General features: G+C 38.4%; 1 protein-coding gene across 1 annotated transcript; it reads left to right on the plus strand.

Moving 5' to 3' along the window:
* Positions 1-1,091: 1,091 nt before the first annotated feature.
* Positions 1,092-6,667, plus strand: LOC133529892 (uncharacterized). Its single transcript, XM_061867694.1, has 5 exons — positions 1,092-1,500; positions 1,760-1,957; positions 2,702-2,925; positions 3,472-3,738; positions 3,857-6,667. The coding sequence occupies exons 1-5, from the start codon at positions 1,092-1,094 to the stop codon at positions 6,665-6,667; spliced, it is 3,909 nt and encodes a 1,302-aa protein (XP_061723678.1).
* Positions 6,668-24,284: the final 17,617 nt, after the last annotated feature.

Below are 24,284 nucleotides of genomic sequence, written 5' to 3' on the forward strand. Positions count from 1 at the left end.
GCCGAAAAACGGAATAAATGGGGAACATTTTCTGGGTGAAACTGTTGCCCAGTATTAGGGTATCGAAACAAAAAAGAAAATGCCACTAAAAACAAAGCTATGACATTTATAAGATCCAACTATTCAATTTTGATATAATCTATAGACATTATATAACTGTCAACACATAGGTGTTGACTAACTACAACTTGGTTTGGCTCCGTTTTTTTAGAAACTCAATAAAAAAACCTTATTTTTGATGACGGATAAAATAATGCTCATTATCATGCTTAACTTTCAAAAGTCAGTCATAGCTACGGAAGGTGGAGATAAGGAAATAAATCTCCATGTACCAAAAAGTGTCATCAAAAAACCTTAAATAGGTGGCGCTACAATACCTAGAATACTTGGACAAAAAAATCAAATCATAGACAGGGCACTTCACTCCGTCAATAGCGCCTAGGTTCTTAGCTACTCTAGCGCTACTCTGGAGAGATTTGGAACTATTATTTATAGCTGACAGCTGGACACTTTTGCAACAGTTCTACCATAAGAGATGTCACTCCTCTTAATTCCACACTCCATAGTCATAGCGCTATTTGATTTTGTCAATGTAAATGTTGGCGACTGGCCGGCATGCAACCTCTTTTATACTTCTAGTTTTTATTATTTTCCATGTCATGTGTCAGTTCTGCCGTTGCCACTGATAGAATTGTGCCTAATATTTGTTGTAATTATATTTATTAAAGTAATTAATTTATAATACGTGTTTCCATCATCCCATCGTTCATTATACAGTCCACAGTCCACCGCTAGTTATCATTTTGGTCCATTCTCGCCGTAGTTTTACCATCCATCGAAATTCAATTGTCAAATTTTTTTTCACGTAAGTCATTGTAAATTTTCATTTCATTTAGAAACATTGTTTACATTATTTACGTACATTTTTCACCATGGTGGAAACACGTAGTAAGGCAAAGGCAGACCCGACGGCTACGGAATATAGTGGTCTTCTATTATTGCCTTGCAGGCGGTAGCGAAATCACCTTCGTGCATCAACGCGTTCTTCGGCAACCGTCCGCGCACAAAAGTTAGCTCTTGAAGCGAACGTAATGCGGCGTCAAGTGGAACGCGAGCGCGAACTCGCCCGTCAACAAGCGGACCGGGATCGAGAGCAGGCAGAGCGCGAGTTTGAACTCGCCCGTCAACAGGCTGTGGCGGAGCGCGAACTCGCTCGTCATCAAGAGGATCGCGAGCGCAAGCTCGCACATCTCGAGTTCGAAGCAGAACAGACGGAACTGCACGCAAGAATCGCTGCTCTGGAAGCTTCAGATAAGTCTGCTAAATCTCGTAGTTCGTATTTTTCTGATCATAATGCTGAAAGGCGTACTGCGACTTGGGTATCCGAACAGAATGCTAACATGACCATGGCAACTCATGAAATTATGCCTGGCGAGGCACCAGCTGTCACCTCGAGTGATGCTCTAGGACTTCATTCAGCCGGCCGTCCCCACCAACAAGGTATCTTTCAACATGCCTAATGTCAACCAAGCAGCCAACTCGAAACTCACTAATGCCGCCTTAAACTACGATATAGTAGCACCTCGACAACCGTCTGAACTATCCTCATTAGACCCAATAACAAAACTTTCTCAGGCGATTAACGCCCTTTCAAACAGGCCAAAGAAACCCGAACTTATAACGTTCTCGGGTGAAGTCGGCCAATGGATGGCTTTTAAAAGTAGCTACGAGAGGACTAAATCAAATTTTTCCGCTTCAGAGAACTTAGACCGTTTGAACAACGCCGTCCGCGGACAAGCGTACCAGTCCGTCGCGTCGCTCATGTGGACCTGCGGCTCGCCCGACGACATCGTGAAGGCCCTGGAGCAGACGTACGCCCGCCCGGAACTTCTAGTCGCCCGCGAGGTTGCCGAGCTACGCAACAGTCCAAAGCTAAGTTCTCCTCAAGACTTAAATGGTTTAGCAAATAAATTGCGAAATTATATTACAACGCTCACCTTACTCAAACAAAATGAGTATTTATCATCTCCAGAACTTTTTCGGAGTATTTTGGTGAAATTGAGTGAGCACACTAGATCTCGTTTTACAGACTACGCATCGGCTCACGCCCCAGAGCAACAAAGTCTAACAAAACTTGAACTATTGTCACGTTTCCTCTTAGCCGAGGCCGACAAGCAATTGAAATATAATTTTGTTGCCGACAGTACGATTAAGGCACCGCCGCCACCAATGCATTCAAATGCACCACGAACTAATGCTCCGAAATTCCCATTAAAAAGGGAAACAATACATGCCACGGTATTTAGCGAGAATACATATGAGCATTGTGCATATTGTAAACAAGGACCTCATAAGATAAAAACATGTAAGAGTTTTTTAAACCTAAAATTAGAAGACAGATGGCGCTGGGTCCGAGAGGCTAAAGTGTGTTATCGTTGTTTGAAGTCTAACCCACACACGTGGAATAATTGCCGCGCGAAACGTTGCGGTGTCGATGGTTGCCCTAGACGTCATAACGCGCTCCTCCACGGCACAGGGACAGCCGACGCCAATCCTGGCGCAGCTCCAAGTGGACAGAGCAATTGTCTTCAAACTTCCTCTGTCAACCCTACATGTCCTGCCAACATAAATACTACTAATAACGAAATTGAACCTTCTGACAAAATTGCGAATACTACTGATTGTTCAATTAATGTGACAGGATCCTTCCCATCGACTTCACGTCCACGTCCCCGCGGCCTGCTGAAAGTGGTCCCGATTGTACTCGAGGGTCCTGATGGCGCGTTTGAGACAACAGCGCTACTTGACGATGGCAGCGTTTCAACTCTCATTGACGCCGAGGTAGCAGCACGCATCGGCGCGAAGCCCACCTGTCCGGAGCGTCTTCGCATTGAAGGTGTTAGTAATATGACGACGGAACTTGACGTAAGTTATGTCGATTTTTATATACGCGGTCGAAACAGACCCGATCGTTATCTAATCGAACACGCGCGAGCCATGAAACCCTTAGGGCTTCGCGCGCGATATCCAGATACGATTAATATCATGGATTACGATCATTTGTCAAGTCTAGCGAACGAACTGTCACATACCGATGTTTATCCAACCGTCCTAATCGGCGCGCCTGATTGGTATTTATCTCTAAGTCGCGAAGTGCGGTGCGGAAAAAAGAACGACCCTGTCGCCTCAAAAACCTTATTAGGTTGGGTACTCCATGGCGCACACTCTTTGTCATCTAAGCCACTTGAATTCGTCCATCACGTCATGGAAGATTTGGACACACTTATAAAATGCCAATACGACATCGATGCCTTGGGTATCATAAAAAAGGTTCCACGTCAAAACAGTGAGGATCAACGGGTTTTAGACATCATGGAATCAACCGCTCGCCATCTTGACGATGATCACTTTGAGGTTGGCCTGCCTTGGAAGGAGGTGCTACCGACAATTATACCAGATAGCTACCCACAGGCACTCTCACGCTTCAAGGCCCTCGAGCGACAGATGTCAAAGGACCCAGCGTTTGCCGCAGCTTTCCAACAATTTATAGACGACATAATCAGTAAGGGCTATGCCGAAGAGTGTGATTCGAAGACCTACCACCATCGACCCGCACCAAACGCCTCTTGCGTCAACCCAGATGGCTCCATTCGCTGGTACCTGCCTATCTTTGGCGTCTATCATCCTCAGAAGAAGAAGCTGAGAGCAGTCCATGACGCGGCTGCCACAACAAAAGGCGTAAGCCTCAACAGTCTGCTTCTCCAAGGTCCTATTGTCTCCCCTACTCGACATTCTATTCCGTTTCAGAGAAGGCGCAGTAGCCCTAAATGGCGACATCAAGGAGATGTTCCCCCAGATTAAAATCGCCACAAGGGACAGGGACGCCCAACGCTTTCTCTGGCGCGACAAAGACGGTGAGATCAAGGAATACCGCATGTCATCAATGATTTTCGGCGCGGTTTCGAGTCCTTTCATTGCCCTTTATATCAAAAACAAAAACGCGATGATGCACGAAGGTGATTTCGCTACCGCCTGCAAGGCAATAATAGAAGACCACTATATGGACGACTACCTCGGCAGCCACTCTAATGTTGCCGATGCAGCTCAACTAGCCGTCGACGTCATTACAGTGCACAAGAAATGTGGTTTCGAGATGCGAGCGTGGACGTCTAACCATCCAGAGGCACTCTCTCTTGTCCCGAAGGAACTTCGTAGCGACGCAACTTCTGATGTTTACCTGCCTCCCAGTAGTGACGTCGGCGTCTTGGGCGTTAAATGGAATCCACGGCAAGATTTCTTAGGGTTTCGTGGCGTACCTCAGATACCGACCAGCATTTTAACAAAACGCATTCTGCTATCGAACGTCATGAAAGTCTATGACCCTCTTGGCCTACTGATGCCGGTCGTTATTTGGGGTCGCATTTTAATTCAGAGATTATGGCGGGCAGGTGTTGGTTGGGACACAGACTTACCTGAGATGTACATAAACGAATCTAAGGACTGGTTTGCACAGCTGCAGGTTGCAGCAGATATTAAAATCCCTCGCTGGTACATGGTCAGGTCAGATTTGTCGGACGTTCAGCTGCACGTCATCGCCGACGGTGGCGAACAAGCCTACGCCTGCGTTGCCTATTGGCGTTTCACTTACAGCGATGACTCTGTATCGACAGCCCTCATCGGTAGCAAGGCCCGAGTTTGTCCCCTGAAACCGGTTTCCATCCCAAGACTGGAATTACAAGCGGCGCTCATTGCGTCGCGTTTTGCGCAGACAATTCTGCAAGCCCACCGTTTCAAGCCCTCCGCAACCATTTTCTGGACTGACTCAACCACTGTCCTAAAGTGGATCCGGAGTGACGCTCGCGCTTTTAAACCTTTCGTAGCACACAGGTTGGGAGAGATATTGGAAACCACCAATCCATCCGATTGGAGGTGGATCCCTACCTTTCTCAACATCACTGACGATGCGACAAAACCAAAACGAACTGACTTTACTGCATCTCATCGGTGGTTCACCGGCCCACAGTTCCTTGTTGAACCGTCCTGTACTTGGCCGACCGAACGCGTCATTGACGAGGAAGAGATCTCACCAGACCCTGAATTAAAATCAAATCTGGTGGTTCTGCTGCTCGACACCCCACACTTGAATTTGTTACCTGATCCAACGCGTTTTAGCTCCTGGCTACGTTTACTACGTGCCACGGCCCGTTTTCTTCAGGGCGCACGCCTATTCCGGCTTAAACTGTCTCGGCCAATAGATCCAAATTCCAAACTTTACATTGATAACACCACGTCTCCCCACCAGCTTCACGCGGCAGATATAATAGAAGCAGAGAAGATGTTGGTCCGTCATGCACAGAGAGAGAGTTTTCCTGAGGAAATATCGAACTTACGATCTTCGAAGCCAGTGCCCAAGGAGAGTCGGATTAAGAAACTCGCACCCACACTAGATGGAGAAGGCCTAATACGTCAAAACACGCGCATAAGTTCCGCACCGGGAGTGAATGACGAGATGAAATCACCCATGATCCTCGACGGCCGCCACTATATTTCACGACTCTTGATCCTCCACGAACATATCAAAGCCGCGCATCAGTTTAATGAGCTCATCCTGAATGAACTTCGGCAAAGATATTCAATCTTAAGAGCCAGAGGAACCATCCGTAGCGTAGCAAGCGCCTGCTTGAAGTGCAAGAGATGGAACATGAAACCTATCCATCCTCAGACCGGCAACTTACCACCAGAACGTCTGGATCACCATAAAAGACCATTCACCCACGTGGGTCTCGATTACTTTGGCCCGATCCTGGTAACGCTATATCGGCGGAGCGAGAAACGATACATTGCCTTATATACGTGCCTCACAACCAGAGCGCTTCACCTCGAAGTCGTGAACTCACTCACTGCAGATAGTGCTATAATGAGCCTCAGACGCTTCATTGCTCGCCGTGGATCGCCCACCACCATATTTTCCGATAACGGGACTAACTTTGTTGGCTCTTCCCGCGAACTGCGCACCCTACACGACAATTCGGTCATAGATTACGCCACTAACCATAAAATTGACTGGCGTTTTATACCACCTGCATCCCCGTTTATGGGCGGCGCCTGGGAGCGGCTTGTGCGGACGGTGAAAGCAGCCCTCAGATCCTGCCTAACAAATCGATCATTGAAGGAAGAGGTCCTGTCAACGCTCCTACTCGAGGCTGAATCAATAGTAAATTCAAGGCCACTAACATACGTCCCGTCTTCCCCAGATGCACCAGAGGCAATAACACCTTTTCATTTCATCCTGGGCTCCTCATCAGTAGTACCATGGACCACGTCGCTGACAGACGCAGATCTATCCCGACGATGTGACTGGCGAAGAACCCTGCGCCTAGCAGATCAGTTTTGGGCACGTTGGCTACGCGAGTATTTACCGACGCTTCGACCGAGGGGACCCAACAACAACGCGTTAAATCTTAGCGAGGGTGATGTGGTGTTGATCGCCGACCCTACCCTTCCTCGTGGTTTGTGGCCACTAGGAAGGATAGCAAAGGTTTACTTAGGACCCGACGGAGCGGTCCGCGTGGCAGACGTCCACACCAAAGGAGGCATGCTACGCAGACCGGCCCGGAAACTTATTCTGATGGAGGCCGCACCTCAGCCAGTAGCCACCAGTGATTAGTGTTCCACTGGGGGTCCGGTATGTTGGCGACTGGCCGGCATGCAACCTCTTTTATACTTCTAGTTTTTATTATTTTCCATGTCATGTGTCAGTTCTGCCGTTGCCACTGATAGAATTGTGCCTAATATTTGTTGTAATTATATTTATTAAAGTAATTAATTTATAATACGTGTTTCCATCATCCCATCGTTCATTATACAGTCCACAGTCCACCGCTAGTTATCAGTAAAATTTCAAATTTTTACTAGTTAGTTGTTTGTTATCCATATTATTCCCTGTGTCCCTTGAGTACCAAAGCAGTACCACAAACATTTCAAGGGCACGTTGCTACGATAATGGTGCCTATCGCCCCTTCCTCCCCTAATGATGCCTTATTTATGCCACCGAATAATATTTTATGGTTTCACTTTATCTCTTCAGAATTGAAGACTAAATGTAGGGCAATCAGTATGGTTTCAAACTAATTAATAATAATATTCTACAAGCATATGAGTAAAAGAGCCCAATTACAAACAACGCATAGTTAAGGGTCTCCCTAGCGCCAATGACCTTCGATCTTAATCCCTTTTTGTAGGTTATCATATTAACAGCTACGGCTTTAAGCAATATAGTATCCCATATACACTTCAAAGTTCATTATTGTCTTCGAGATATTTAGAAATCCAAGTTGAACAATTTTAGGCCAAAAACTGGTTATTATTGGTTATTGGTACTGGATTGTGTTAATTAGTTTGAAATTATAAGTTTATTTGTTAGTCCTTAAGTATTTTTATGATTGTATTTTTTTATTTAATAAGTTTTAGAAAAACTACATTTTAATTAATTTCGTTTGAAATTAAAATCTCTGACAAGTTTTTAGAGACGTCAAAGACGTACCCAAATGTGTAGATTTCGTGCATATAAAATCCTTCACAGCAATCGAGTAACGAAAAAAGTGTTTTTTGGACAATGTTTTAAAAAAATCATAAAAAATAAATGTTCCGTTCTTTTAAAATCCTAAATCCGGCAGACCAGAATGGAGATATCAGATTAAAAAACCGATAGCCGGTTGTCTTATAATTTTATCTATAGTGAAAATGTTTCAATTGATTCAAAACTTGTGAAAAATCTATGATAACCGCGGGAAGCCCCTTAAAAACCAATGAAGGAAAGACTTAGAAATTTGAAGCATAAATTCTTAAGCTACTCGTAGGTAGTTCGTATTTTAGACATTTGCGAAAGCATTGCAGTCAGCAGTAATATCGCGTTGCAATACTGTAGCAGTAACGCCGGTGCAGTCTGAATCTGTCTAGAACCTTAACCCTACTAATCTTCTCGTTATAGAAAATTGAAGTGAGACATTATATTTATAGTGTACTCTTGTCCTTTATTATAGTCTTTTTAATTTTAATTGTGATAAAATGCTGTTCTTAGCTAAAATTATCGTTTCAATACACAAAACGTATGAAATTGTATTATGGATTTATTTATTTATATATATGTCGGCAAAATAAAATAAGTTGATCTGTTGACTAGATTGAGGCCAAGGTGCGCTTCAGAGTTCAGACCAGATGGCGCCACCTAACGGAACTTCGGAGCGGTGCGGCGACAAGCAGTGGGAAGGCATAAAAACCGGCCCACTGCGCCCGCGCCGGCATTCTGTTGCGAACCTCCGATGGATCGTTGTGCCTCTAGTGATTTACTTTGAATATTTGTAGTTAATTATTGTCATTGTTAATTATTTAAAGTGATTAATGTGTTATTTGTTTTGATCAATATACCGCATATTAAAAGTGTTCCATTGTTTACTTACTACTGCTGAAGTCGTCTAACACGCCCACATGTCAGATCTTGAGCAACTAAGGACCCTCGCTATGGCTCTAAGCCGTCATCAGAAGTGACAAACGGACCCAATAACGACAAAGGCAAATGTGGTAGTATTGAAGACAAACCATCTGCAAATGCAATAACGATGCTGATATTTTTATGCGAGTATTGCGTAATATGGCGAGTGGTTTTACAATCTCAAGTGACACCTATTTTGGCGCCTGGGCCTTTTGACCCGGAGGATGCTGACGCTGACACGGAAGTACGGTATAAATGAGGTTATAGTAAAACAAAGGAAGCTTGAAGGTACCGATTTATTATTAGCTTTAAAACATGCATCGCGTGGTCGTGCAGCTTCTTGCTTAACAAAAATTAAAAGTGACTGCATCACGTGGGACAGTATAAAGGAATTGCTATTATCCAAATTTTCTAAGCCAATTCTTAAATTCAGGACTACTTTGATAGTATCATTTTATAGTTATAGTATTTTACAGTTATAGTATCATTAAATTTCAAATAAATAACAAAAAAATGCAGCTGTTGCTGCTGTATTACTATGGCAATTAATTAAAAAGATACCTAATCTTGGTTTACCTGCGAATGTAGTGGCTTTGCCATTTCTGTTCTATCAAATACTGTCCCGTATATACGACGCGAACTAAATTCTCACGTTATAACTGTAAAATCTCTTTTCTGTCGAGTTTTGATTGGTGTATCCCTTCTAAAAAGGGAATCATGATGGTTTTGAACAACACGCCGATAATAAACGTCTACGGTATTTTGATTCCCGCACTTTTAGCGGCACATGTCATTCTGTCATCTGTATCAAACTACTAGTTTACAGATTCCAAAGCAGCCCTCCTCTCGCCTGAAAAAAAAACCGCCCTGTTACCTGTTTTACCAGCGGCAAACCCGGACACCTGTCATCAACCTGCCAAGTCGCAAAGGGAAAGTATTTGACGATTAGGGAAGTTTATCTGCGTTTCAAGCAAGCGGTAACTGGTGAGATAAATATAGCAGGTAAAAGTTGTCATTTTATTTTTGAGTATACTGCCGTCCTATCCCTAAAACCTATCTAACCCACAAATTATAGTTTTGAGATATGGGCAAAAAACGTTCAAACCAATATCTCTAGAAAATGTGTACATTTATTCGGGATTTCTTTTATGCAAAAATTAAAACTAAATTTATGCTTACTGTTTTTGAAAACCATTTTCTCAAATATTATTTTATTAATTAGAAAATCACAATTTTGTGTTTTAGTATTGCAAATAATTACTAAAATATGTACGATATTACTCCTAAAACACCGTTAAGTATACTTTAGCCGTTTTTTAGAATTGAATAATATATAAAAAATATCTAAATAACGGCCAAAGTCAATTTACGTGTTTATAGTATCGTAATTGTGAATTGTGTAATAAACAAAACATAGCTTAATAACCGCAAAGGTACTGAACAATTTTATAGTATTGTATCTGTTAAAATATTACCTAGAAAACATTTATAATACACACGTTATTGGATTGTGACCGTTTTTTAGCTATGTAATGACCCTACATATTGAAGTAATTTGTATGCGTTCCTATTCTAAAACCCCGTTAAATGACGAATGCTCACTAGGTTTAAGTCGTGGAAATATTTGCATTTTTTTTAAATAAAATCACGTTGATCAGCATTATACTACTAAGTTTATAGAGTTACTTATTGTTAAATGAATAAATCACACCTGTATCGTATATGTATTTATTTGCATTCAAAAATAAAATTAAAAACGTAAAAAATACTGACAAATCAGTCTTCAGCTTTGTACAATTTTACGCGAAGGAGTAAAAACGAAAATTGTGTCAGACTCAAATATTTGTTAGATGTAGGCGTAGATTACTAACCATTGTAAGGTAGGTATCAGGTGATCCATGTAAAGCCCAGTACCTAATAAAGACCACTTTTGAAAATGCGCCCCCCGCGCTTTGATTGCCAGTTCAAAAACCTAGTAAGGCTAAATGACCACACTAAAATCTATTAGTTCTCAGATTCCTACTAGTTTTTTATATGGGATTTGTGACTTCCTGAGTTTTACGATGGTAAAAGGTAACTCAACATGCTACTTACTAGGTTTAGAGGCATCGAAATCTGTAGTAAATATGCCGAATTTGGAGCAGTTGTCTCTGTAATCGGTGAGGACTTACTAGTTGGATACACATAAGATAAAAAACGAATTTACAGAAATGTGTTACCTACTTTAGCATCCTTTTTAGCCTTTAACATCCTTCGCATAAATATAAAGCTAAGTGTCATGCATTACGGAATCACTGCAGTACAATATGCGGAGATGATCAAAGGCTTCAAATTCATAATTTCGTTGAATTTGGGGACCATCTAAAGTTTGGTAGTTTCTTAAGTTACTTGCAGTTGGAACCATCAAAAAGATGAATTAATGACTTCTTTGGTGTCGACTCCCTTAATCTGGACTTCTTTTCTTCTGAAAAATTTTCTCGGTAAGTAGGATATCCTAAACTTTCCTTCTAATGCATCAACCTAACTTTTTTCAAATACCTCAACTTCTGACTATCCTTCTTCCTCCCTTGATCAATTCACTGATAATGCCCTTAGAAAGGACGTAATGTTCATCTCGTCTAATGCCGTTGGAGTCGACAATCTGAGCAAAAACTCTAATTGACCTTATTGATCATATCATCATATGTATTTCTTCTTATATTTTCCCGTCGCTTTAATAAGATACCGCTATTACTTATTCCTTTGCTAAAAAGTCCAATTGCTCCTTCTTCTTAGACTACCGCTCTATTTATTTCCATTTCTTCCTTTCCTCTCTAAAGATCTTGAGTGTCTTTTGTACATCAACAGGTTACTGTTTTGAATAGACATACGCTCACAAATCCATATAAACCAAACCCGATTACCCCACATGGCACAGCACTTCACCGCTCTTGTAAAAATTACTGCATATATACGTGCAAATATGGTATATCAGGGTGTTATCGTTCTTGGATTTCGGTAATGCTTTCAACACGAGTGACTTCGACATCTTACTAGGCATATTGCGTTCTCTTAATGTATCTCCTGTGATAGATATCTAGTTCCATAGTTATTAAGTAGGGCGTCAACATCATATAAAGGTGGATTCCTCTTGATCTTCATTTTTCTTGCACAGAACGGCGCAGCGTGTTGTCTCCTGTTTTATTTCATAACTGTATAAACTCTAACAAATTATATTTTCTTCTTCTATCACTTTAAACATACCGTCAAGGCTCTTTTACTCATCTAACATAGACTATCTGCACCATGAACACGAACACTAATTTAGAAAGCATTTTGATTTGGACTTACACGTTACGGTCTCAAGGTAAATCCACTGAAATTCAAGTTATAGTGATAGGTACATAAATCAAAGCGTTCTGCCAGGGTTGATTTTAATACTCTACTGGCCATTGTTTTTAACTGTACCTATTTAGATTCCCTTCTCTCTAGGTCTGCTAAATCTAAGCCTGTATTCTGAAAATCGTATAACGCATAAAAGAAATAACAATTATAATTTATTCCTTATTTCATTACTTATTTATGTAGTCTAAAAGATGTATAGGATCTAAGATAGTTAAAATCTAATCTTAGTGTGCCTAAATCTTTAATATAAAGAGATATTTAACACTTACATTCGCATACCGGACATTTTTGACATAAACATGCATCCATTACTCACCAACGAAAACAGACAACTTACTGCGCGCGCGCCGCATTGAAAAACTGTCTGTCCTACGTAATAAAATTTGAGAGAATATGTTTTATACTTAGCGGGGTTTTAGCGTAGCATTGTTAGTTGTCCATGTTTAACTGTTGTATTATTATTCTTTTTCTCAATCATAATTACCCGTTAAGAAAACTAAATAGGTTTTAGTGGTGTATTTGTAATATGGATCGCAATAAAAGTCTTTTAAACACACAGTTAAAGAACGTTAGCCATGTTTAAGCGTAGTTACTGTTTTTTTGTATAGTATTTATTATAAAAAGTGTACGTGATAAAACATAATAATAGGGTTAAATGGCTTTAATGGAAATTTATAAAGTTTTTCCAAGTAAATGTGTTTTAGCTTTGTATGTTGTAAAAGATTAATTAAAATAAACAACTGGCTAAGCGCTTTTATATTACTTATAGAAGAATAATGTAGGTTTGCGATTTTATAGTGTCGAGAAATATCATATTATAATGCAGTTAGCGTGTTAGGTCGAGTCTGTATCTCCGTAACTACAAATGATAAAAATATGATTCCAAGACCAGTCGATAGAGAATTTTTTCCTGTCTTAGAATATTTATCCAAACGAAAACTGGTAATATGCAGCTTTGATAGGTTTTAGTGATAGGACGGCAGTATAGGTAGTTCTGAATGTTCAATGGTTAAATTAAGCGTTGCGCAGCAAATCAATAGAGCAACATTTCACTATACAGTTCTTTTAAAGGGCGTTGGTGAGGGTGTAATATGTAACGAGCAACTGCGTTGTGTTGTTAACATGCAATGGTTGACATTATTTCTAATTATTGTTGTTTGTCGTTAGTTAGAGCGAAACTTCTAACATAATTTAGAAATGGAATAACGGTGATATTCCTCAAACCATAAGTCTTGTCATGTTAGGTATCTGAAAATCCACTACAATAAACGCAGAGCGTAGTTTCCTGTGTGGCCCCGCTTCTTGGTTTGGTCACTCATTAGTCATATTCACGTAAAACTCAAACATTTTGGTTACAGTAAGATATTGGATAAGCTTTATGATTGCTACTGTAAAAATGGACTCTTGTCTAATATGTAAAACTTGTGAAGGAACTTCTGGCGCACAAAAGTGTATATTCCCTGGCACACCGTGCATATCGATATTAGTGGTTGGTAAACTTAGCGGTAAAAATCAAAGAAAAGTTCGTTTTCATAATAATTCCACATGTATTTACCAAATACGTTTTGTTACATTACACATTACATTTAGACTCTGTCAATACCGTTCACACTGGAATACGATGTAATTTTTTTGGGCCCCCTAAATCTTTACCTCGAGAATCACATAAATTTGCACAGAAGCTAATCGAGAAAATGGACACGTAAAAACAAAATTGTAAACTCTTAAATCTTTTAACAATAATAGTGAAAAATAATACTGATGGTGTTGAACTTGATAAAATTCAGTGTTAAAAATGATGATGATGATGATCATGATGCTGAATAATATGCTGGTTTTACGCCAATCGAACTCGTGTTTGGTATTATGAGCTAACCAGTTTTTTTTAGTGGTAGACGAACCTACATTTATTTTTATTTATTACGTTTTATTCCTAAAAATATACATGATCTAGATGGTAACGATAATAATAGGAATAATTTGGAGGAAGACAGGCACATTGCGGCTAATAATATTCTTTCGTCAATTGATTCTGATAAATAAAAAAGTTTGGTACAGGGGCAGATTTTTTTGTTTGTTATTGAACTGTTGCTGAAATGGTACCTAAAAACACCCATGAAAACTTACGAGAGGTACGTAAAGGGCGAGCAGAGCTGACTGAAGTGGCAGAGGCTATGTGTGATGAGATCTATTATGCGGAGGATGAGACCGTGTCGGCAAGTGAAAGCGACACTAATGAGAATAGAGAGATGGTAGTAGTTGCTGAAGTGCATAATGAGATGAAAGACATTCCGGTAGTCCCTGGGACTAGCCGAATGTGAGGCTAAAGAGTTTTGTGTGAAGGTGAGCTGCATATTTGTTGACTGGCTGCAATCTTCTGGCTTGCCTCACTCTATATGAGTGTCGGCCCCCAGATAGAGGCGCAGAGCTGTAACAAGTGCAGGACAAATGGACAAACACTGAAGTGTGATGAGATGACTTGTAGTCGAAGTCATGTTACGAACGATGTTAAATTTAATTATGATTAAGATTAAAGTGTATTTTATGGTTCACAGGTTAAGCGCCCGAGGACGTGCGAAAGTCAGGAAGGCCGTGTCGGCAAAATAAAATAAGTTGATCTGTTGACTAGATTGAGGCCAAGGTGCGCTTCAGAGTTCAGACCAGATGGCGCCACCTAACGGAACTTCGGAGCGGTGCGGCGACAAGCAGTGGGAAGGCATAAAAACCGGCCCACTGCGCCCGCGCCGGCATTCTGTTGCGAACCTCCGATGGATCGTTGTGCCTCTAGTGATTTACTTTGAATATTTGTAGTTAATTATTGTCATTGTTAATTATTTAAAGTGATTAATGTGTTATTTGTTTTGATCAATATACCGCATATTAAAAGTGTTCCATTGTTTACTTACTACTGCTGAAGTCGTCTAACACGCCCACATGTCAGATCTTGAGCAACTAAGGACCCTCGCTATGGCTCTAAGCCGTCATATATTTGAGTAAAAAAATGAAGATGTTAAAGTTCTCAAAATTGTCTAAGTAAGGTTGTATGAACTTCTCGTATTGTTAAAATAACAAAAGATCGTTGTTTACCTCAAGAACACATTTTGAGCAGTCAGAGCACCTAGTGTAAATTTATTCGATAGCGAAACGTGACGTACGCGTTTGCGTTAAGCTCATTTTGTATCGGATTTAGAAACAGCGCGCCAAGCGGGACGTTTTGGAAACTCAAAATCCCATACAAAATGAGACTTACGCTATCGAATAAATTTACACTAGGGGTACAGATATCTGTCAGGCATCACGAGTTCTGATGAAAAACAAATTTCACCGGCGAAATTGAATAATAAACTTTAATCCACATTAAATTAAATTTACGACCACAGAAACACTGATTCATTTTAAACTTTTGATAATTCCGAATTGAAATGTTCAATTGGTTTCTTTTATGAATGGAATTGATGAAACAACTTGTTTTAATTATTTTGGACAGTGTGGGCGAGGATTTCGGAAACATGATTTAATATCGAATGTTTGTCTTTTTGTGGTCTTCGTTCGTTAGGGTTTAGATTGGAGTTGAGTGGACCCTTACATTAAACAAACTCCAAAAAAAACGGTCAAGTACGAGTCGGACTCACACCCTAAACGGTTATACAATATAATGTTTTCTAAACATTTTTTTTATATGTAGGATTTTCTGTTATATATAGGTTATAAACTATTTTCTGTATTTTTTCTGGCAGTAGTTTTTAGAGAAAAAGGGAAACAGGGGAAAGGTCAGTTTTCGCCTACATTCTTATATCATCAATCATAAAATTACTTTTCTATATTTTTTCCTAAAATAAAGCTCTTTCTTACTAACCTATTTCCTTAATTATGCAGTGGCGGGAGCTTCTAATATCCGTCCTTTTTAACAACCGTATTGAGAGCGCTTTTGATGTCCGGGCCGGATGCTAAAACCGTTCTTTTACCGAGATTCAGATATAAACATATATATTCATGTGTATTCTTTATCGACGTTTCTACATTTAAGGCAACTCATAATATATATAATTTAGTACTTGCTGTAAGTTAGGTAGGTTCATTAGTAACTTTTTGGTCCTTAGAGTGGAGAACAAGACCCCCGCGAAGCGGAGCTTCGTCGACTTTTCGCTTAGTGGAATTTTCCATAGATAATATTTATACGTTATTACATATAATAACGTATAAATATTAGTAATGTATATACTTCTTCTTCCTCTTCCTCGCTTTGTTCCGGTATTTTACCACGGATCGTGGGAGCCTGGGGTCCGCTTGGCAACTAATCCCGAGAATTGGCGTAATAGGCACTAGTTTTTACGAAAGCGACTGCCATCCGACCTTCCAACCCAGAGGGTAAACTAGACCTTATTAGGATTAGTCCGGTCTCGGTATATACATGTATAAACATTATAATTTTTAACTTTAAGTTGTGTTCATAAATATAAATAAAAATTCATACAAAAGGCAAAAAAAAACTATTATTTACAAAATGATGTGAGTGCTTCAGTATCTACACTTAAATAATTAAATCATATAAAATTATTCGTCTTGTTGCCATGCATATTATTTCTAATCATAATTATACATATTAAAAGTCTCGCGCATGAGAGGAGGCCTGTGCCCAGCAGTGGGACGTATATAGGCAGAATTATGATTTATATTAAAAGTGCGTGAACATGGAACATTTATTGTTGTAGCGATCATTATGCACCCATGTTATGTGTTTTATAGTTTCTATCTATTTATGTATTTAAAACTGGATATTAATGTTTGTGTTTTGCCCCTTTTGTATTTTTTGAAAGATAGCTACTGACAAAATATGACGATAATTTGAGTTCAAAATCAAGCTATTTCTACTATCGAACTTTTTTGAATACCTACGATATTTTTATTTATTAATGCAGTACAATGGCACACCGCAATAGAAAAATAATTGAACAGGCGGTTTTATTGCTTAAACGCGATCTCATGCAGACAACATAAGGTTTCCCTTTTAAAATATTATATTCAGAAAAAACATAAAATCTAGGTCCCTAAACCCTACTCATACATAATAAATTTGTTGTGTTCCTTCCGGTGAGTAAGGTTACCAGAGCTCAACAAGTGTGCGGAGTGTTAGGCTCCAGAAATACATCATAGATGAAAATTTCAACCGTCTACCTATCACGGTTCATGAGATACAGACAGACGGACGGACAACGGAGTCTTAGTAAGTATCCCGTTTTACCCTTTGGGTACGGAACCCTAAAAATAGGTCGAGCTTTGTTTGTTACCTTTTCATAGATACATCAAAACAAAATCGCTTTATGAACTTCAGTTGCTAAAATATTTTTTAATTTATTTCCATCCACTAAATGTGTTTATACTCGCTATTAAATTGTGCTCACCGTCGCCATTATAATTTACTGCATGTCACCTTTCACGGGTAATTCCAGTTGCATGTCAAACAGGGGCGAGTATGAAATGTATGAAATGCTGTATGAAAACTACTCCGACTGCGGCGCTAGAAATAATGCTAGGACTCCTGCCATTACACACATATATATATACAGGAAGAGGCGGCTTCCACTGCTAAACTACAAGCTTATCAAAATACTACTGAAAACACCTTTAGGTATTTGGTGACCTTATGGGGAGATGATGTAAATAAAGGTTAACTTTAACACTGATTTATTCTGACTCCATAAACACAATCTCAGAAGGTTACGCAATTATATATTTAAATACAAGGACGGGACAAGGACCAGCCGGCCTAGCCAAGGTGACAATCGCAATCGCTTCGACAACGAAACGCTTTGTGTCTCTCTATCACGCTTCCATATTAGTGCGACAGTGACAGTTGCGTTTCGATCGCTACGGAGCGTAAGCGATTTGCACGTTGGCTACGCGGCCAGGCGGCGCCGCGATATCGAACTAGTTAATTAAGTATGTGCGCACTGTATGCCTTGCGCTGAGCGACTGACTGGACTAAATGCTCCTTCGAACTGTATACCGAAAATGCCGACTCTAAATTGCGTCACCGCCATGTCCCTACACACCTAGACACCATCACCAACTACATAAAATAGCAGGATTAATTATAGGATACAATACACTAAACAAACACCTACACAATATGGGAAAACAGACAGCCACATGTGCAGAGCGTGCATGGAAGAAGAGGAAACAACAAAACACATTCTCCTAGATTGCAAACAGGTAGAAGTATACAGGAGCAAATATCTAGGGACTCCGTGCACACTAAGAGAGGCAGTTAGCAACCTGAAAGCTTTGCTAGGCTTCGTGGAGGAGCTGGGGTGGTTAGAGTAGCGCTACCTGGATTTCACGCAAAATATGATATGATATGGATATGGATATGGTTGTCGATTTGCGGAAAATGCCCAGAAGCACTAACTACTAACTAACATGGTAACTTATGTATGTGAGCCATAGCTCTCTGGTTTTATCCTCTTTGCCGGTCAGTATTCCCTATCCTCCTATGACCTATTTTTCTCGATAAGGTAAAATTTAATTCGCCAAAAAAAGTTAAAGTACCATCCACTTTAGGTAGAAACCCATAATTCACAAACACTCGCACAACGAATGACAATACAATATCTTTCTCTGCGGCGACATTTAATTTTATCACCTCACGTTCTCGTATTTTTATTGCTCAAAGCGGTGGAGGTGTTTTGAGGGAAGATGTTAATTATTTTACCTCTACCTTATATATCGCTTACGTTTACGTAGATGAATAAACCTAAGTAGGATTCTAATTAAAATCATTATCGTCTATACTAAGGCATAATTTTTCCAAACAACGACCACTATGCTGCCTTTTCTAATAACTAAATATTTTTTTTTTATTTGATTTTGATTATAACTCAGAATAAAAATAAATAAATCAATCCTGTTTTCATTTTGTTTATGAATTTATTTTTTTATTACGAAATTTCCACTGATTAAAATACTGGGGATCAATTTCATTGGGAAGAAATTTATGTACTTGTATATTGTAAGACTTGTGCGAGTTGCTTGTGCTAAGGAAGCCATCATTTTAACTAGAGGTACATTATAATATACCAATTTTGTATGGTTTTAAACTGGTTTTAATACGACCATGACGATTGTCTTGATGATTGACGCACATCTCACGCATGAGTTTTACTTCATTTTGCATGTATCATAGTGTGAGTGATCCTGAATGTCATATCAAAATTAAAATTTAATTTTTAATTATGATACTAAAATTTAATATCTTTTTTTTTACTGTAACTCTAATTTCATGATATTCTCTATTTATTTTTAAATTTAACAAGGTCTTTTTTGTCTGAAATATACATGTTGAATTGAGTTGAAAATAAGATCAAAACCGCTGAACGAAACAAGTTGTTAAATTTAAATCGAGCTTCTGAACTCGAATGTTTCTCACTCTAGTACTGAATGCGCCTGGCTAAGTGAAAATATGTTGTATCTCAAGTGAAATTTGCAACATTCAAAACCATTCCTCGTCGCAAGAACCCCATTGCAAGTAGTGCAACTCAGCAAAAGTGATAAAGACCTTAAGTAAGACATGAAGCTGTACAGCTCTTAGAGTAAAGGGCTTAACAGACAAGACTTATGGTACAATGGATGCCATTTTAAAGAAGTGACTGTATCCGTCACGTGCGGGGAAAATGTCTTTCGCGTCTTTCATATTTCAGATGAATCCTCGGCTCTCCAAAGAAAATTCGAAATGAAAGGAGTTTTGCTACATTGTAAAAATATGTTATGAATTTTGACGATTTTATTTTTCCTTAGTCCCATATTAATAAAAGATTTATTTTGTAAAGAGCGGTGAGCGATTTTTGCCATATATTTTGTTGAAAAGCTATTATTCGATAGAATAATGGATCAGTTTTCGAGTTTCAATTTGATCATGAAAAATATGTCGTGATTCTGTTCTGTTTTATTTATGTTCTATATTTTCCGACAGCTGACAAATGTGATTGGTTGTTTTTTGTCGGTTGAGTTACAATATGTATTAATTTTGAAGCGTTATCCTTATCTGTTCAGCAAAACTCCACATCAACATTTTTGTTTTTTTTTGTTGTTTGTTTGGAGTTGAGGACAAAAACATTGTTAATTTAGATTTTGAATCAGAAACTTCAGCGAACGATGCTATTAAGCTTACAAATAAATTAAAAGTGGAAAAAAAGTCTTCTGTGGGACTTGAGCCCTCGGAAATATTTTCTGTATTGGGTAAGGTCTTAATAGCTCAGATGACAGAGCACTGAGCTAGCGATCCAGTAATCGTGGGTTCAAGGCCACCCAATACAGTATATATTTCCAATTTTAATTTATTTCTAAGCTTAAAAACATTGTTAGACCGCGAGTCGGGAACAGATTTCCATGACCAATCGCCTCCCGGCCGAAAACTCGTGTAGTGGTTAATAGCTAAGTATGATGAACCCTCGTGGACGTCAGCTGCCGCTCCCTTGGTGGGTTGAGGAATGGCAGCCACCGAAACACGTAAAACAAAACAAAATTTTGACATCGCCTCCCGTTTAATACTTTGTCAAATGATAGTTTAGATGCTGTTTGAAATTAAAAAAAACCGTCAGCCGATTCTATTGCGGTGGAATGACCGTCAGCTTTAAAATGAACATGTAAAAAAGTGACTGACGAAAATTATGCTCCTGGCCCGCGGTCTATGTTATCTAATTGTGGGTAAAAATTGTTTTTTTTTACCAATGAGAGAATAAATGCAAACATAGGATCATGTAGGATCTTTCAATACAAATGAAAATAATAACCTGTAATAATAATTATTTTTAAAATAGAACACTCTTTATTGCTACTGTCACAAAAACATAACAGTACACAATTATTAAAGACACATATTTAATACAAAAAAATACAAAAATTCTTTATTCAACAAAAACACGTAAATTATGATCAAACGGATGGAGTCTCCCTGTAAGCAAAATAAATGCTTGTGTTGGGAGACAGATAATAAAAGATTTATAATGAAAAGGGGTCAAAAACCAACCTTATTATTCTGCTTCACATAATAAGATAATACGACTACTAATATTCGATACGTGCCTACCACATAATTGCATTATTCGGTAACAAAGAACCATCCTAAGTGCTTAACCCACACACGCCTAATGGACTTAAACAAAGAACATTCATTGTATACCAAGTCGAATTTAGGTCTGCGAACAAAATAAAAACGTAACATTATGTACTAATACACAACACAATTTGTATACAATGCAAACATAAGAAAGTACTTCAATTTGCTTTCGAATCTCTTTAAAAATAAAACCACAAACTAAAATGGCCAACGCGCTTCACTAAAACATTAAAAGAAAAAGAAAATAATCCTCTTTGCTTGTATAAAACTCTGATATTACCTTTTTATTCTTCTTAAACTGCTCATTCTATTTTTAAACAGGAAAAGATTTAATAATTCTCGACCTATTCGTAAATCGTCTTTGGTTATTTTCTATTCATTTTGCGATAAAAACGGTTGAGCGCGTCGCTGACTGATATTGTAGTTGATTCTAGGTTAAGTCAGAAACTTGGTGTAGAAGTTTAGCAGTGATTTTCTGGTACAAGATAGCTTAGTCTAACTTTACATAATACAAGCCATTCACATTAGTGAACTTTTCGTATAGTTACTTTTCACGCATTCCCTCAGTTGAACATTAGCGGTAGACTAATAGATAATAGTACATTATTGCAGAGGCCGGAACGGGCAATTCGTGGATGAGTTTTGAAGAAGAAGACGAACCCACGAATTGCTGTTTCTGCCGAGGCATATACAATGCTTTTCTCCAAACATGCCAGGAAATAAGGTAAAATAATCATAATTTAAGCATCTGGTTGATCTCTTGACTCAAATCGAACCTTCACATCGAAAACGTCAAAATAAATTTCCCTCTTTTAATTATTTAAAAAAAGTTAAAGCCACAACTTTGCCATTTAGTACTATTCAATTTTCGTTCATTCAATATAATTGTGCAAAATAAGCTGTATGTGCACGCATGAGATCCGTAAAAGTTATATAGTCTTTGATTTTGTTAAACAATATTCGCACGATCTTACACGACTCTATCTTATAGCTTAAAATGATGTTGACCGGGTCGTGTAGACGCAGCCCGCAGTTATATTGATTGGCAGTTTGCTTTTGTCTTAGTGGACACATATATTTAAAAAGTAAAAAACAATACAGTAATAACTTCCCGTCCGCTAAAACACAACAATAATGGTTTGAATTTTTTAATTTGAGTTTGACCATAATGAAGAACTTCCCATACTATTTTTGCTACAATAAGGTGAACATTTCCGAGCATATTGGAGAAAACATATTTAACGCATTTTATTTATTTAATATAAAAAAAAATATGGTCCCAATTTATTCAACGTACCTAATTATGGAGCGTAGTAACCCAAATTGAACTTTCATGGGGAATACGATCTTAAACGAATTTAATGAATACAGTCTGAACCGCAAGTCTTAAAATGTACCTACGGAGAATTTAAACCCATTTTGTACCTTGTCACAGTGAGAATAGTACGAGGTCCCTTACGACTTTTTCATTGATTGTTCCTGTGACATGGTACTGAAATTAAGTTCATTGACTGTACCTATCTGTTCCGGTCACTTTTAACATATTAAATGACTTGAAATCATGCCAGGATACCCAAGCATGATTTTCGAATCATTACGTAAGTGCATTTCTTTATTGTGTCGTAAACAGTTTATTTCTACCCTCAACATTATCGCCTCCAAGTGTCAGCCGCATTTTTATTTCCTTCCTATAAACATTAATTCTTATAGCGTGTGGTTTACGATACAGCCAAAAATTCCAGCCGTTATAAAAAATCAACATTTGTATCCAGAGATTTACATGAACGTAATACAATGGCTCCTATCTTGAGACCCAATGGAAACCAAAGTAATTTATTTTATTTATCGTATGGCATATGTATATCGTGTTGGTTACATTAAAAAGCTTATAGTTACAATTTCTCCCTTCCCAAGAACCCGACTGCTTCTTCTGACGGGATTTTAAAATAGTCTACATGGCCTAATGAAATAATATACATAATAAATCTAAATATGTGTCGAAGACTAGTGAAAGGTCCCACTTTGTCGCTTACCATAAGGAGGAGATATGCTCGTATCTTGATATGAATAACCTATCCAAGCGTCATCATGGCAAAGTGCGACATTTTGCTTGGAAACGACACAAATCATAACTAGAATTCCAAATATCTCTGCATTATAGAATAATTTATAGACAGTTAAGCCAAAGATAAGGCAGAATTATGTTGTAAACTTTCTTTTATAATTATCATAACTAGTATTCTATATATCACAGCAGTTTTGGATATAGGTAATTTATAGATAGATACGTTCCGTTTTAGGTTTCGTTTTTTGTGTAGGCTCCTATATGAAGGTACAGTTAATCATTAAATAAAAATGTGGGTATGGGTTGGCAAATATATAAAATGGAATTCATTCGAGTGTATTTGATTGCTGCTAAATTTAGACAAAAAAAAAACTGAGCATAAACCCTTTTGAAATGCTTACAAGATTAAAACATAAGTTTATAATTTGGTTTGAACCAGTCTCAGACTTCTGTTATAAATTTAGATTAACCATCCTGTTGGCGTTATAATATATTGTACAATTCTATTTCAAATTAGCGACCAAAACCCTTTTCGTGGTGAATTATAATCAAAGTAAATATAAAAGCTTAACCGATATTCTTATCGCATTTTAACATGGCTGCCTCTGTTTGCTCGCCGGCGTTAATGTAAAGAATAAATAATAACACGACCCTTGCCCCTTCCTAAGCCAAAAAGTCGTAGGACCGTATGATACTCGTATATGGAAATACGATTTTAATGTAAATATTTTCAAGGAAACGGCAAAAAGCCGGGATAAGGCGAGGAAGTTGATGATGATATTTTGAAAGAAAAAAGTCACAACCAGAGACTAGTATAAGTGCCTAATGTATAAAATAACAATAGAACTTGCTTTAAATCAGAAATAGTTGATTTTTATGGTTATGTTATCAGATAAATCAAATTTCACTACTTCATTGGTTTCACACAAAAAACAAAAAAAATATGATTTTATTTAATTGGGGAGAACAGAGAGCGCTTGGGATAGACTTCATTGAACAGGTTCTTGTATCTATAGTTTATGTTTACCGCTATCTGTTTACGTGTTAGTCAATTATTGGATTGTCCCATACAGTAAAATCCGCTTATTACGATGACGTGTAAATTTACCACGCAATACACCATTTTACTGCAACTTTTTAAGTAGGTATCATTCAAGGCGCGTTTTTAGCGTAGTCTTTTCGGATTCTTCATAAATTGGTACGGTACGTAAACGGTACAATTAATGGTT

Source organism: Cydia pomonella, chromosome 21 (genome assembly GCF_033807575.1).
Source record: "Cydia pomonella isolate Wapato2018A chromosome 21, ilCydPomo1, whole genome shotgun sequence".
Taxonomy (NCBI): Eukaryota; Metazoa; Arthropoda; class Insecta; order Lepidoptera; family Tortricidae; genus Cydia; species Cydia pomonella.

Excerpts from the sequence above, each read along its gene's own strand:
- LOC133529892 (XM_061867694.1), top strand. The coding sequence starts at position 1,092 with ATGCGGCGTCAAGTGGAACGCGAGCGCGAACTCGCCCGTCAACAAGCG. Across the intron at positions 1,958-2,701 it reads TTCTCCTCAAGACTTAAATG|GATCCTTCCCATCGACTTCA; the intron begins GTTTAGCAAATA and ends TTAATGTGACAG. Across the intron at positions 2,926-3,471 it reads ATATGACGACGGAACTTGAC|GCACTCTCACGCTTCAAGGC; the intron begins GTAAGTTATGTC and ends AGCTACCCACAG.